We start from the raw sequence: 13384 nt of genomic DNA, 5'->3' as shown, positions 1-13384 counted from the left end.
TTACTTTCATAAAACTTGTTTTAAATGTTATGAAAATTTTCACGCGACAATGTACTAAAGGAAATAAATAAAAATGTAGAGGTGGTGGTCTGAGACACGCGATAGCCTAGCTGCCTGAACACAAAGTACCATATTATTTTACAGCTTTGTAAATTAAAAAATATTTTCAAATGACTTTTTTATCACTTTTTACTACAAGTCCATTGAACGAAAATTTTGAATTTTGCTAAACAAAAAAGCAACATCAAACAATACCATCACTCACAGGCTGTAACTTAACGTAAACATCACAGAATAAAGAAACAAATACAGTGACAATCGAGGTAAACAAAATGTATAAATAAAAAATGAGGTGTCACAATTTGAAAAGAAACGCAAGGATATAAATGAAGCGGCAATACGTGACGCGAGTGTAATATTCAGTCTGTTCGGCATTTTATTTGAGTATAAAAGTACAGGAAGAGCTCTGGCTACATCCGAGCGGGCATGTAATGAAGTATTTTATTAAGCTTTTTGTTTCGGCCCTTTGACCTTACTGTACTTGAATTGAATTGCGATTATACGTTTCGGACTAGGGAACAAATGTACGTAACAGAAAAAAAATTGAATTAGGGGTTGGTATTGACCTGATTGTTGAAAAGTTTATCAAACATGTATATACTCAAAAGTTACTGAATTGGCTTTAAAATAAAACGTTAAAAGAGTCATTAGGCCCTAAGACCCGTTTCATTTTAACTAATAAATTCATACCAGTTTTGGATATAAGTTACGTATAGAAATATCTGTTCTGTGTCGGTCCCGGTTGTTATCACGTACACCTGATAGCGATCGTTACTTATAGTAAGCAATATATCCGCCAACCCGCATTGGAGCAGCGTGGTGGATTAAGCTCTTATCCTTCTCCTACATGGGAAAAGTGGCCTATGCCCAGTAGCAGTAGCGTATAGAAATATCTGACCGATAAATTAGTTTGTTACTCAAAATGAATAAAAGTTCAGTTTGCAATTCTAAAAAACAAAATAAAAGTTCCGTTTCCATATGAATATGATAAATTAATGAACGATTTATGATTTCTGAACGTACTAAAAGTTGACAAGCATATTAAATATGTTATAAAGTAACAACTATCAAATATCATATAATGTACCAAAATCAAATAAATAATAGGTAAAAAAAAAACTGAAAAAATTTTCAAAATTCGGTTACAAACATACAGGTGAAGCTAATAAAAAGCATGTAAATACGATAAAATCAAACCAAGGCGATAAACGACATTTTATATAAAGAAGAAAAAAAATAGAAACGATGTCAACAACAAGCCGGCGTTTCTCTTGTAATCGAATTCACTGCTACTGGCGATAAGCCAAAAGCGATAGGTTAACACACAGGAGGCCCCACTTACACCGACCGACGGGAAAAACAACTGTAGAAATAAAATTCTAAATTAGAAACGAGGGGATGAACTCTTGACACCGACCGATAAAATGTAACGATAATGAAAATATTCAATGTCACGGACGCCAATATTGATGTCGAATGTAGGCAATTCGAACTGCGGAGTTTCTTGAAGATTCTTATCTCTGCAGAATATACATTACCAGTGGTAGATTCACTCCGACTAATATTAATTAATTAAAAACGAAGACAATATTGATATTTAAAATGACGATCCTTAAGTGCTTTTGGTGTTAAATAATTTTTGATTTTGATTTTAGATTCCGAACAGGGATAGCTGTAATATTGTCCGAAGCCGACTTTATTATTCGCAACAATTATTTTCTTAGAACGTTCGAAAATTGAAAAGCAGTTTAATAAAAAGAATTTTGTCTTTCTAAAAAAAAAAAAAAACTAAAATTTAAATAGACGTAAGTACTTATAGAAGATATCTTCGTAAACGTTATATTTCGTATTACAAGTTTTCACTCCGTGAAATATGATGTCGTGTATTATTTTGCCTTAAAAAAAAACTAGAAATATTTTTTGCTCGGAACGGAGTGTTGCCATATCGCTATAATTAAGTCAGTTAAAGAAACTAAAGAGGAAATAGTCACTTCTACAACCATCCAGCCATCCGGCGCGGCTTGAATTGACGCTGTCTATTACCGGTTCTCAGAGATAAACTGTTTACATCTAAGTAACAAGTGTCGTCATAATATCATTCCAATAAAGTCCTAGATTTTGATATGTATAAAAACGATACAACTTCCTATGCATTATTCGTTTGACGCATTCCAACTTAAAATAGGCCAGATAATTGAGAGATAGGAAACTGACAACGCCGTAGACGCTGTAAATCTGTGGTATGCTGTAGACTATTAATCGTCTTTGCGTCAACAAGTGATACACCATTACCGACTCTGTAGCCGAGTATGAGAGCTTAATTCACGTTTTGATATGATAGGTCAAAACACAATGCCATCGCAGGCAATACTAGACCCTATGTAATTGGACCAGAGTCTAAAATAGACAGTACGTTCGGTGTAGCAGAATCAGCCGGGACAGACTCGAGCAATTTGCCTATTGCCGAGTTCAATTATCGCCCCCCGCACTCATTACTGAATTAAGGCGAGAGCGACTGTAAATTTGGCGTCGCCTCTGTAATTCTACTGAATTGGGAGGATGTTTTTATAACCAGTTATTACCTGATTTAAATTTAATACATTCATAACATACGACTATCAAAATCAATCAAACAAAATATTTACTGTCATTAATGCTTGATCCATAAATCTTGAAGTAAAAACAAACTGGCATGTTAAAAAAAACATTCACGACATTTTTGACCTTATTAGGAGATAACATTATCATTTACGACTAATATAAAAAGAAAAAAATTAGACGATAAGCTGTCTCTGGCACTTTTTTCTAAATATACCTATTGTTAAGTGTTGTCTTTGTAAATATTGTCCAACGATAAGATTTCTACAGTCAAACAGCATAAATACACAACATACTAAATCTTTTAAAAAATAATATGAAGTTTAACAAACCTTAGCAATTAAAATTACAACCTTCATTGTTCTGATATTTGCTATGTTTCAGACTGTTTTCCTTTAGTTACTTATTAAAATAAAAGTTGCAAACCGACCATACAATGATCGAATAATAACTGGTTTTTGAACAATTTCTGCTCTAATTACAAGTTGCACATTCGTGCTTGTGTATTGTCTGTGTTGTCCTCCGACACAGGAGTAAACCCTAGGGGCAGACCGTTGAGTGTAAGGCGTTTGTTTATAAATTATTATTTTTTTTAAATATATAACTAGGTCGGCAAACAAGCGTACGGATCACCTGATGGTAAGCGATTACTGTAGCTTATATACGTCTGCAAAACCAGAAGCATCGCGAGCGCGTTGCCGACCCTATCCCCAATTCCCCACAGGAGTACTGGTCACCTTACTCACCAACAGGAACACAATACTGCTTGAAAGCAGTATTATTTAGCTGTGATCTTCTTTAACGTCAAGATTGGGCCACTGCCCCAGTTGGGCTACTCCATATTTTGAGCAGCAAATTTCCTGCCGTGCTCTACCTCAGTTATTCATAAAGAAAACGAGTTTTTTTTTAAATTAAATTTATAACTTACCAGGCATGAAATGTAGTAAGGCGGCGGTGATGGGGTAGAGACTGGGGCTGTACGTGATATCGGGACAGGCGTAGCCGAGCACGGAGACGACCCTGTCGGCGACCGCCCGGCCCTTGCGAGTCAGATGGTAGCCGAGACAGTGAGTCGCCTCCACGAACGGCGGGAGCATGATTGGCTTGTCCGGTAGCTCAACTGTACCGAAAACCTGCAACAATATTTTATAATTTGTAAATATTCTATAAATTATACAAATATTTATAGTAGGAAACAAAATTATTTTAATAATTCAAAAGTGCTTCTAAGTCATAGAGAAAAGTAACTGTAAACTTAATTTTCTTATACATTTTAATGTATTTTTTATTGTTTAATAAATTGAAATCCATATCTAATAACATATCTAATAACATATCAACGTTTTTTGTTTTTAAATCGTGAGTATCCAAACGTCGAATGTTGCGTAATATAGTCATGTTTCCTTTCATCCAGAGTTGTGAAAGACTGAATAATCATTGAGTGGTCATGCACAATTTAAGTAAGATCAAGTAGTTTTTAACATTTACAAACATGGAGGAATTTCATTACCACGTCCGTGCCAAATAACTTCTTTAATGATACTTAATGTTGGAATAATTTGTCAAAAATATTTGCGAGAAATCGAGGAAATGTACTAAAAGCTCATTTGGATCTTTAAACGAAACGATTCGTGACAATTTAAATATTTATACCTTTATTTCTGTAACTTAATTTTTTTATAAACAGTATTTTTTTATTATTATTTAAATAAGTTTAATCTTGCCAAAACTGCGTACTAATGGGCGAGGCATTGCGAAAAATTCAGACATTCTTACATTATAATAATAACAAGCCAAAATATTGTGCTTGTTAAGCTAATATTTGTTCTCATCAACCGTCTCCATAAACACGCTCAAGTCAAACAGTAAAATTTTTATGAAATTAGTACCTGATGTGCGATTTGGAAAAAACAACTTTTTTTTCGTGTTTCGTCACTCTCGCGAATATATTTAGTACATATATAAAAATCTTTTATCCAATCTGTAGCTGACATATTTGCTGGACGGCTCGTGATTATCCACTTTACGTACAAGGCCGGCCCCGGTGGTACGCTATACATTTTCGTACCCGTGTGGACATGACGTTAAAAGATAATACAAATAATGCCAAATTATTGTGTCAAGTCTATTTGTTTCAATAGAATATGCCTGCTACATCTTGGGTAAATAATTATAATCCTTTCAAAGCTACTGTCAGAAACACATACCGACTGTATGTAGATTTTTGTCTGTCGGTTTTTTGGTAAAATATAAATTAACAAAGTCTCCAACGTAAATTAGGTTGTTTTAGGTCTGGTGTTATTGTAGGTGGAGACCTCTCGTTGTCGAGCATCGTGCGCTCCATGCTTGTCAGCGCGAGAGGGTCTGGTCGGCCGTGGCCTCCTTCTGCGAAGAGGTCGTGGCGTTGAAGGTAGCTGCGGAGCGTGAGCGCGAAGCGGACGCCCACGCTGATGCGTTACGCAAGAGGCAACCGGTGGGAAGGAGACGCCGTCACGCACTCCTTCACCCTCCGCAACAGAGCTGATGCCCTTTTCCCTTCTTCCACGTGGACGATAGAGCGCTCTCGGTGCCCGTGAGCGCTCTATAAATGAAGGCGGCCTGCACAGGTCGGCCTACCGTTGGGGCGTCACGGTTGCATGCGTTAGCGATCCCGTGGCGCCCCACAATGACGATGAGGCCACTGCTGGGTTTAGTGGGTGGTCCATGCGCTTTTTGACCGCACCGGGAGTCCCACACTCCCGTCGCCTCCGGGCGATGGGGCTAGTGAGTAAATGCATTTCCCAGTGAAAAAAAAAAGATCTGGTGTTCTAGAGACTAAAGTTCATAGAACTTCGATGGCTTTAGTTCGAGTCAAAAGCTTTCTCGTGTTAGTTCACTCTCATCTAATTTCTTATGCAATGTCTTTTACAATGTCAATTTTTTTTTTTTTATTACGCCATATTTCACAATAAAGTGAACCTGCACTCAATGGTGTTCTATATTCTCGACGATTACGAGTAATTTCGCTCAAAAGAGTTGTTCAAACAGATGCTTGAGTCAATATTTTCGTCAGCAACGAAAATATTGAGTCGTATAATGAAAATCTGTTTCGTCGAAGATATTTTATTAACGAGAGCAAAGAATTTTTTACAATCTAGCATTGTTTTACACCTTCGGTTACGAATATAAAAATTTTGTGTATAAAGTACACTGAGAGAAACTGGTTAGATACGGAACACTGGAAACAAATGTAAATGTCTAGACAATCAATTTGCAGACGGGATGTAGTTACTTGTAAATCAATTAGTATGACTGGGTAAGTTATAGACATACAATTTTCATTGTATATATAGATTCAAGTCGAAAGTCCCTCAAGACAGCAACGAATAACAATGTGGTAATGCAGCTTATTGTGTTGAACATTAAATCAGTAAAATAATGTTGAAAATATAGGATTCCTACAACAACACAATCTTTAACAACATTTAAAAAAGTAAACTAAAATAGTTCTTAAATATCCTACACCTAGGCAAATACTTTTTATTTCCTGCAAAGGTAAAAGATTGAAGCCCAATTCGTCACGAAATTTTCATGCGAATTGGTAAATTCTCCTACCAGAACTGAAAATCAGTATCGGATGCTTATGAGTACAACGGGCACCAACGACAACACCAGACAGACACAAAAAAAAATATATTATACAGTACAACACTCAACTGTCACAAGCAAAATGCAAAATCGGCTAAATCGATTTTTCCAGTGCCCGTTGCGTAATGGGTTCGACGAACGTTAATCTCATTACAGATAAAGAAATCATTCCTTAAAACGGCTACGTGTTGCGTAAATTATAAGGAGCAATGGCCGAAAATGTGGATGCGTCGAGTGATAAGCAACATAAATACGACAAATAATCGTTTGTCACCGAGACTAAACTAGGTTGGACCGACACGGGTAATTATAGCCGACGACATATTTTGAAATTTCAAAGACGGTAATGAAATTTAGAATATTGTAGTGTCTATTACTGCCTTTGTACATGGTATTGTACTGAAAATAACTTATTACTCTTCGTAAAGTCTACGTTATTTTCATGCAATTTTCAATGGCGGTTTCTTAATTTGTTTTTGTTGAACTTTAAGAAATTAAAGTTTCCTTATTTCACACAATTTATATGAATTTGAATTTATTTAATATAAAACTAGCATAATTAATATGAGTACTATAGCCAAATGAAAAAAATAATGAGAAATGATGATAAATTTGCAGATGCCCACTTTATCGAAGAATCAATTTATCTGACTACTCCCAGGTTTCCAAATAATCTTGAAATTTACCTCAGAATATAAAGGCAGGAAAGCTCTAACGTTCAGCTATCTACTTTTAAAACGTTTATTTTAAACATTAGTTGCACGATCTTTTCTGTGCGAAACAAGTTATTTTGAAAGGAAATGTAGTATATTTTTGAATGAAACGGATTAATTAACCATATTTATCAGCTGTGTATCAGTAAAATACTTATAAATCATAATTAATACACGCATTAGTATATTATGCTACATTGTTTTGCCTAAGTTAATTAAATCGATAAAGATGCGTTACTGTTGATAAAAATACTAATTAACTAAAAATGTATATTAGACTTTGGATGTCAGACCGAGTATGCGTTTTGCCAGTAGAAGTGACATTAATATTAATCCTTTTTAACCCCCGACGCAAAAAGAGGGGTGTTATAAGTTTGACGTGTCAGTCTGTCTGTCTGTGGCTCGACGGGCCCCCAATGCGATGTATTTTTTTTAGAATTATTAATACTCGTACTCGTTAGATACTTTAAGATTGATTTTCTTTAATTATTTTTTACTTTTTAAAGGCTCAGGTTATTGTGTCGAGGGATTTTTTAAATTTTTCAACGATTTATTTACACTCTCAAGTTTATTATTAATGTTACTGATTTACATCTCGTATCTTTATCAAAATGCAAAAAGCTTTAAGGTTTTTTTTTAATGTTTTACTTGATTTAATGCTTGGGAAAAGTAAACATATACATACATATAAAAATACATTAACAACAACTGAGGTAGGGCACAGCAGGAATTTATTGCTCAAAATATGGAGCAGCCCGACTGGGGAAGTACCTCGACCTTACAGAAGATCACAGCTAAATAATACTGTTTTTAAGCAGTATTGTGTTCCTGTTGGTGAGTAAGGTGACCAGAGCTCCTGGGGGGATTGGGGATTGGGTCGGCAACGCGCTTGCGATGCTTCTGGTGTTGCAGGCGTCTATAAGCTACGGTAATCGCTTACCATCAGGTGAGCCGTACGCTTGTTTGCCGACCTAGTGACATAAAAAAAAAAAAAAACAAATGAATGGTACAAAATCCAGCAAAGATATCATCAATTCTATTAAATTAAAGCACACGAAAGCAATGATAACTTACGATTAATTAAAATCAAAATAAATAAAAATTACAAATTAAAACCATTCCATATTAAATCGTTTCAATTAAATTCGATAAATTACGGTAAAGAAATTTGAAAGGTCTCTGAAAATCTTCATCGACAAACGAGGGAGACGAAAAAACAATTATGACGTAATATATAATAGGTATACTTTACTGCGAATTCGTAGAACCCTTTCAACATTCCCTTTGTTTTATTATTTAAACTCCCTGACTTTCTTTGCTTCTTAGTAAGTGACTTTGGTGAATAATTGAGCACAAACGCCAAAGTTTTTAAGCATTCAAAAACTTAACTTTAAAATGATGTTTATTACTAGGTATGTTCATTTTATATTAAATAATTTATCTACCTATAAGTTTGCTATGTTACGAGGATGCCACTCCCCCTGCGGTACGCACATCGTCCTTAACATTCAAGGTCGACTAAACACGCTGTACTCTTAGGGATGTCACTTAAATAAATTACTTAATTTATATATAACTAACTAGGCCCCGCGAAGTCACCCGCTTTGATTTGAGGGAAAAAATAGACTTCCTTCTTAAAGCATACCTAACTTTCCTTTTTAAATAGTTTTAAATTTTTAGTTGTGGATGCCGGTAGAGCAAACACTTATCTATAAAATGTTATGTAATTTAGGTAAAATAATTGTGAGGTTTTTTCTAAAAATGGCGGCAAACACCTTAACCTTAGCGTATTAATAATATATAGGATAGTAAATACGATATCATTATTTGATTTGTATAAAAAATATATATTAGAATCATTAGCATATATAAAATTTCTAGTGCCTGATTTTAAATTTGCTAAACAAATAATTCCTAAGGAAGTTAAAAGTAAATTGGGAATACTTATTTTGATGAAAAAATATTACATCTATAGTACAAATACAGGTTATTCACATTACAAAGCCCTACCCCATTGTGGATGAGTTGTTTTTAAACGTGAAACCAAAAACCCGTTTCGGAAAATAATTGACACTTTCAACCTTGAGTTATAAATAAGTCATCGGGACGGTGAGATATGAGCTAAATCTTAATAAGAAAAGCATATAAACAAAATGCTTGTAGAGAAAACAAATGACAATAATTACGTCGCTGACTATTATTGTATTACTAGTGTAGCCGACAGACATCTTGCATTGTCGAACCCGTGAAATTTAAATAACTGTTAAGATAAAAAGTTCCTATTTTATCTGCGCACATTTTTAAGTTTTTTTTTTTTTTACTTAAAGAGTTTTAGTCCATAAGGACTACGTCAATCCAAGAAAATTAATGAAGTCGTCGTCGCATACTAATGTTTACAATCTTGTAGCTTAGCCGGGAGTTTAGGCCCGTGGTAGTAAGCTAATATGAAATCGTGTAAAACAGTTACGCTGAGCAGTAACGCGAAATGCCTTGAGCGATTGTTGACGGTTTACCGTACAAGAAAGAGATAAATACAGTTTTAAATGTTATGGTTTTGTCAGTGGAGTTAAACTGCATGAGCTGATACGCAAATTTTTTTTTCATTTCGCATCTTCTTCACACCATTAGAAAATTTCAAAATAAACCGATTTAGTCCAGCCGTTTTCGAGGTTAGTATTAACAATACGTTTTCTTCTATAAACTATTTTAAACACGAAAATCCAACAACAACCGAACAATCCGAAAGGTATCGCATCAATCAACGAAATCTTGGCAATTGGTCGGGCAGTGTAACGATAAAGGAACAGACGTACCAACACAACAACACACACAATGTATTAGTTCTGACGTTATAAAATGCACATACATAATACACATATAACAAAGTAAACGTTTTTATATACAGGTCAATGTCAAGAAAACTAGTTAACAAAACTTTTCTAGAAAGGGTGAAAGGATTTAGTTACTGTTACAAAAACACTTCACATTTAACGGCCTCTGAAGGAATTTCTTGTGTTGAGGGTCCGGAAACACTCACAATACAGAAACACAAATGCACAAACCACGGTAAACATCTGTATAGCCAATACAAATGATTGCCGAGTGCGGGGTCGAAACCACAACGGGCAGCGCGACATCCAAGTGACATGTCGTACGTCCGGCGCGCCTTGTCAAGCTATTAATAAAATTTAAAATCGTTCGAGTTAGTTCAAATAGTTTTATTAATGTCATAATGGTTTCGATTCTGCATATTTATTTGTTTTAATACAATTTTATAATGCGTTCTTGTCTGGTCTCGTTGTGGGTCTCACTATCGTGACTTGGAAGAACAATTGAAGAAAATAACAATTGAAGGTACTAAAAACTATTTATGAGCTATTAGGTTTTTCTGATAACGATCAGACGTTATAGTGAGTTATATTACAATCTTTCCATTGTATAAATAACATATAAGAAGTGACTTTCTTTCATAGTTTTACATAACGTTTCAATTCAATTCAGTAAGAAGATTTTATAGTGTCGAACCAAAAAGAAAATTGTATAAATGTAAATAAAGATGTACGTAATACATAGTTTCATTTAATACAAATATAACTAACAATAACTCGATCTGCGGCGATTTATCCACCATTAATCACCATGGAGGCAACGTGGATAAATGGGAGACATTTATCAAAGGATTCCTTGATTCGATTTGAGGGTATCAGTTAAGAGATATCTTGAGTCTATCATCTGAGAAGGACAATCTAATTTGTAAAATCGAAAAATGGAACTGTATCAGCTATTACATAGGGTTTAAATTCGATTTATTATTACTTCTTTTTATTTTTTATTCACTTTTTTTAAATAAACTTAAACGAATGACAGCCGAACAACAGATCTAAATTTACACCCTTATCTGTATCAACTTATCTAATTAATCCTACATTTGCTGCAATTAAAGATAAAAAGTATCATTGAAAGAATCATTTTTCTCTCTTATCAAAAGAAATAAAACTACCATTGCCAAAAGACGGTATCAAATAGAAAAGTCTTATAAAACGATTTCAGTAAATTTACAGTTGCAAATACATTCAACCTTGATGTGGATAAGAACGGACGATATTGAGTGGCTCTCAACGCAGGTTCGCTGATAATAGCTTTGATCTGGATAAACATGCATTACACTCTGCCATTCTGTTCCATCATAACAATGCATCACGAATAGATGGATACATAGTTCGAAACCTTCAAATGCAAAGTGAAGTTAATAATATCATTTGAATCATTACAAATCACACACAGATACATACAAAAATAATAGAACAATACAGTCGACACATATAAATGTAAATTTTATTCTTATACTCTATTACGCTTATATATGTTTGTTTAAACGCGCTAATCTCAGAAATTCGTTCGGTTGGAATTGAATTTTTTTTCTGTGTTGGATAGCCCACTTACCGAGGAAGGCTATTATTTAACTCTATTTAACGCAGGTGAAACCGCGTGGAACAGCTAGTATTTAGATATAGCAGGTACGCATAGCTATTTACATTTCGAGGTTCTAGATATGTCGGCGACATTACTGACATCACGGGAAACTTGAAGTCCGCAATGACTTCGCACTCCCGTGTAAGTAATAGCCATTAATAGTGACCGAGAAAGCTAAAAAACTGATAATAGATACCATAATAATTGGTACTGATAAAATTAATTGATCTTGGAATAGTAAAAATAAGTCTATGATTTTTTTTTATTAACTATACATTTTGTCAAATGAATTGTTTTTAATCTAGGGACGATTTGTAGTCGTGGACAATGAGCACGTGGGCGAAGCGTTAAGGCTCTAATTAGTACGGACACAACCTCGACGCGACCTCTTGGCACGGGCAATCAGCGACTAATTGAATAAAGAGGAACGAACGTTCCGAATTGCAATTCTGACGTGCTCTTTATTTAAAATTACGATACGTTGTGATTAAAAAACATAATTTCGAAATCCGATCAAAACTCGTTTTTCGATATTTCGAAAAACAGGTAATACGTTACCGACAATTGTAATCTTTTATTAATTAGGCGACTATTAATGAGGTCAACGATATAAGAGACCGACATAATATAAATAACGTCTAAAAATACCATGTTTTTTGCTATGTAACAAGTAAATACATTGCCAACGTTATTCTCTCGCGGATAAGATCGATGATACTATTTTCGGCAGAGCGAATACACAAGGCGGATTCCATCTGAAATAACTTTGCGTTTTACCATCGCAATGTGTACAGTGAAACGCGGTCGCGGCTCGATTGTGAAAAACACTTGTGTTATCGGCGATATAAATTATATTGCAACATATTATTGAACAGCTCGAGACAAACAAGTGCAGAAAGTATTCAAGCAGATTGGCCAATTTAATGTCTGCTGAATTTCTACGAACTATGCGGCCGAATCTATATAAACATATGAGGCGTAGGTTTTGCAAGCGTTAAAACGTGAATGACAGTTGAATAAGCAGTTGAACAAGTTACAGAAGCGAAAACAAGGTCTTACTATGATTTACATAAATATAAAGAGCATGAAATGATAGTCAGGTCTGAATTGCGCCTGTATCTTGAGACTCTAGTATATAAAGCATAAGTGTTTAAAATAATTTCTATTGACACGTAATTAAAAGTATTAAGACAACGCCCATGTGAGGATACAAATAGTTGTCTATCGTCAAGTCAAAAAGGTGACAGACATACAAAATTTGTCTGTTTGTGTGTGTGTTTGATTGTCAAACTTGCTACACTTTGGTATGCGCTTCGCACAACAAATTAGTCATTTTCACCATTCAATTCCTTGAAATATATCGAATATATTGAATGAATTACATTTTTTACTGAAATTTTGCTCAAATAATTGCAAGAAGTGATCGATTTGTCGTTTCATTGTTTGATGTTCCGTTTAAATTCATTTCTGCGACAAATCGCGAATTTTAGCTATTTACCTTATCAGAAATTTAATCCTAGTGTTAAAAACATTTAAATAATATATAAGAAGAACATAGCAGCAAAGATGACAATAGAATATTCCACTGTTCCATTTCGATAGTCTGCAACTAAAGTCGTCGTAGCTCATGAGAAAGGACTATTTCCGTGTCAATCTAACTACAGAGTAAACAGTTCTGACCCGATAACCTCAGCCGGTCGCGCTTGTTTACCGCACTAGTTTGATTGATAATGTGATCAAATACGATGTTATGAGCATAGAGGTTATCTTATATTACTTAGTGCACAACTGCATAATTCCCAAGTTCTAGCATATTTAAGCACATTCTAAACACTTTATAGAATTCAGTTTTATTAAATTCAATTATTTCTCAGGATCATTTTGTAAAAATACAAATAAATAGATAACTTACG

General features: G+C 34.5%; 1 protein-coding gene across 1 annotated transcript in view; it reads right to left on the bottom strand.

Moving 5' to 3' along the window:
* Positions 1-13384, bottom strand: part of LOC123669304 (GTPase-activating protein skywalker) — a 96040-nt gene that overhangs the window by 46876 nt on the left and 35780 nt on the right. The window contains exon 3 of the mRNA XM_045602916.1: positions 3587-3791. Within this exon, the coding sequence (XP_045458872.1) occupies positions 3587-3791 (205 nt within the window). The remainder of the gene's footprint in view (positions 1-3586; positions 3792-13384) is intronic.

The sequence above is a fragment of the Melitaea cinxia genome, chromosome 3, assembly GCF_905220565.1.
Source record: "Melitaea cinxia chromosome 3, ilMelCinx1.1, whole genome shotgun sequence".
Lineage (NCBI taxonomy): Eukaryota > Metazoa > Arthropoda > Insecta > Lepidoptera > Nymphalidae > Melitaea > Melitaea cinxia.
Note: the sequence above shows the minus strand (reverse complement) of the source record. Positions and strands in the feature narration are given on the sequence as shown.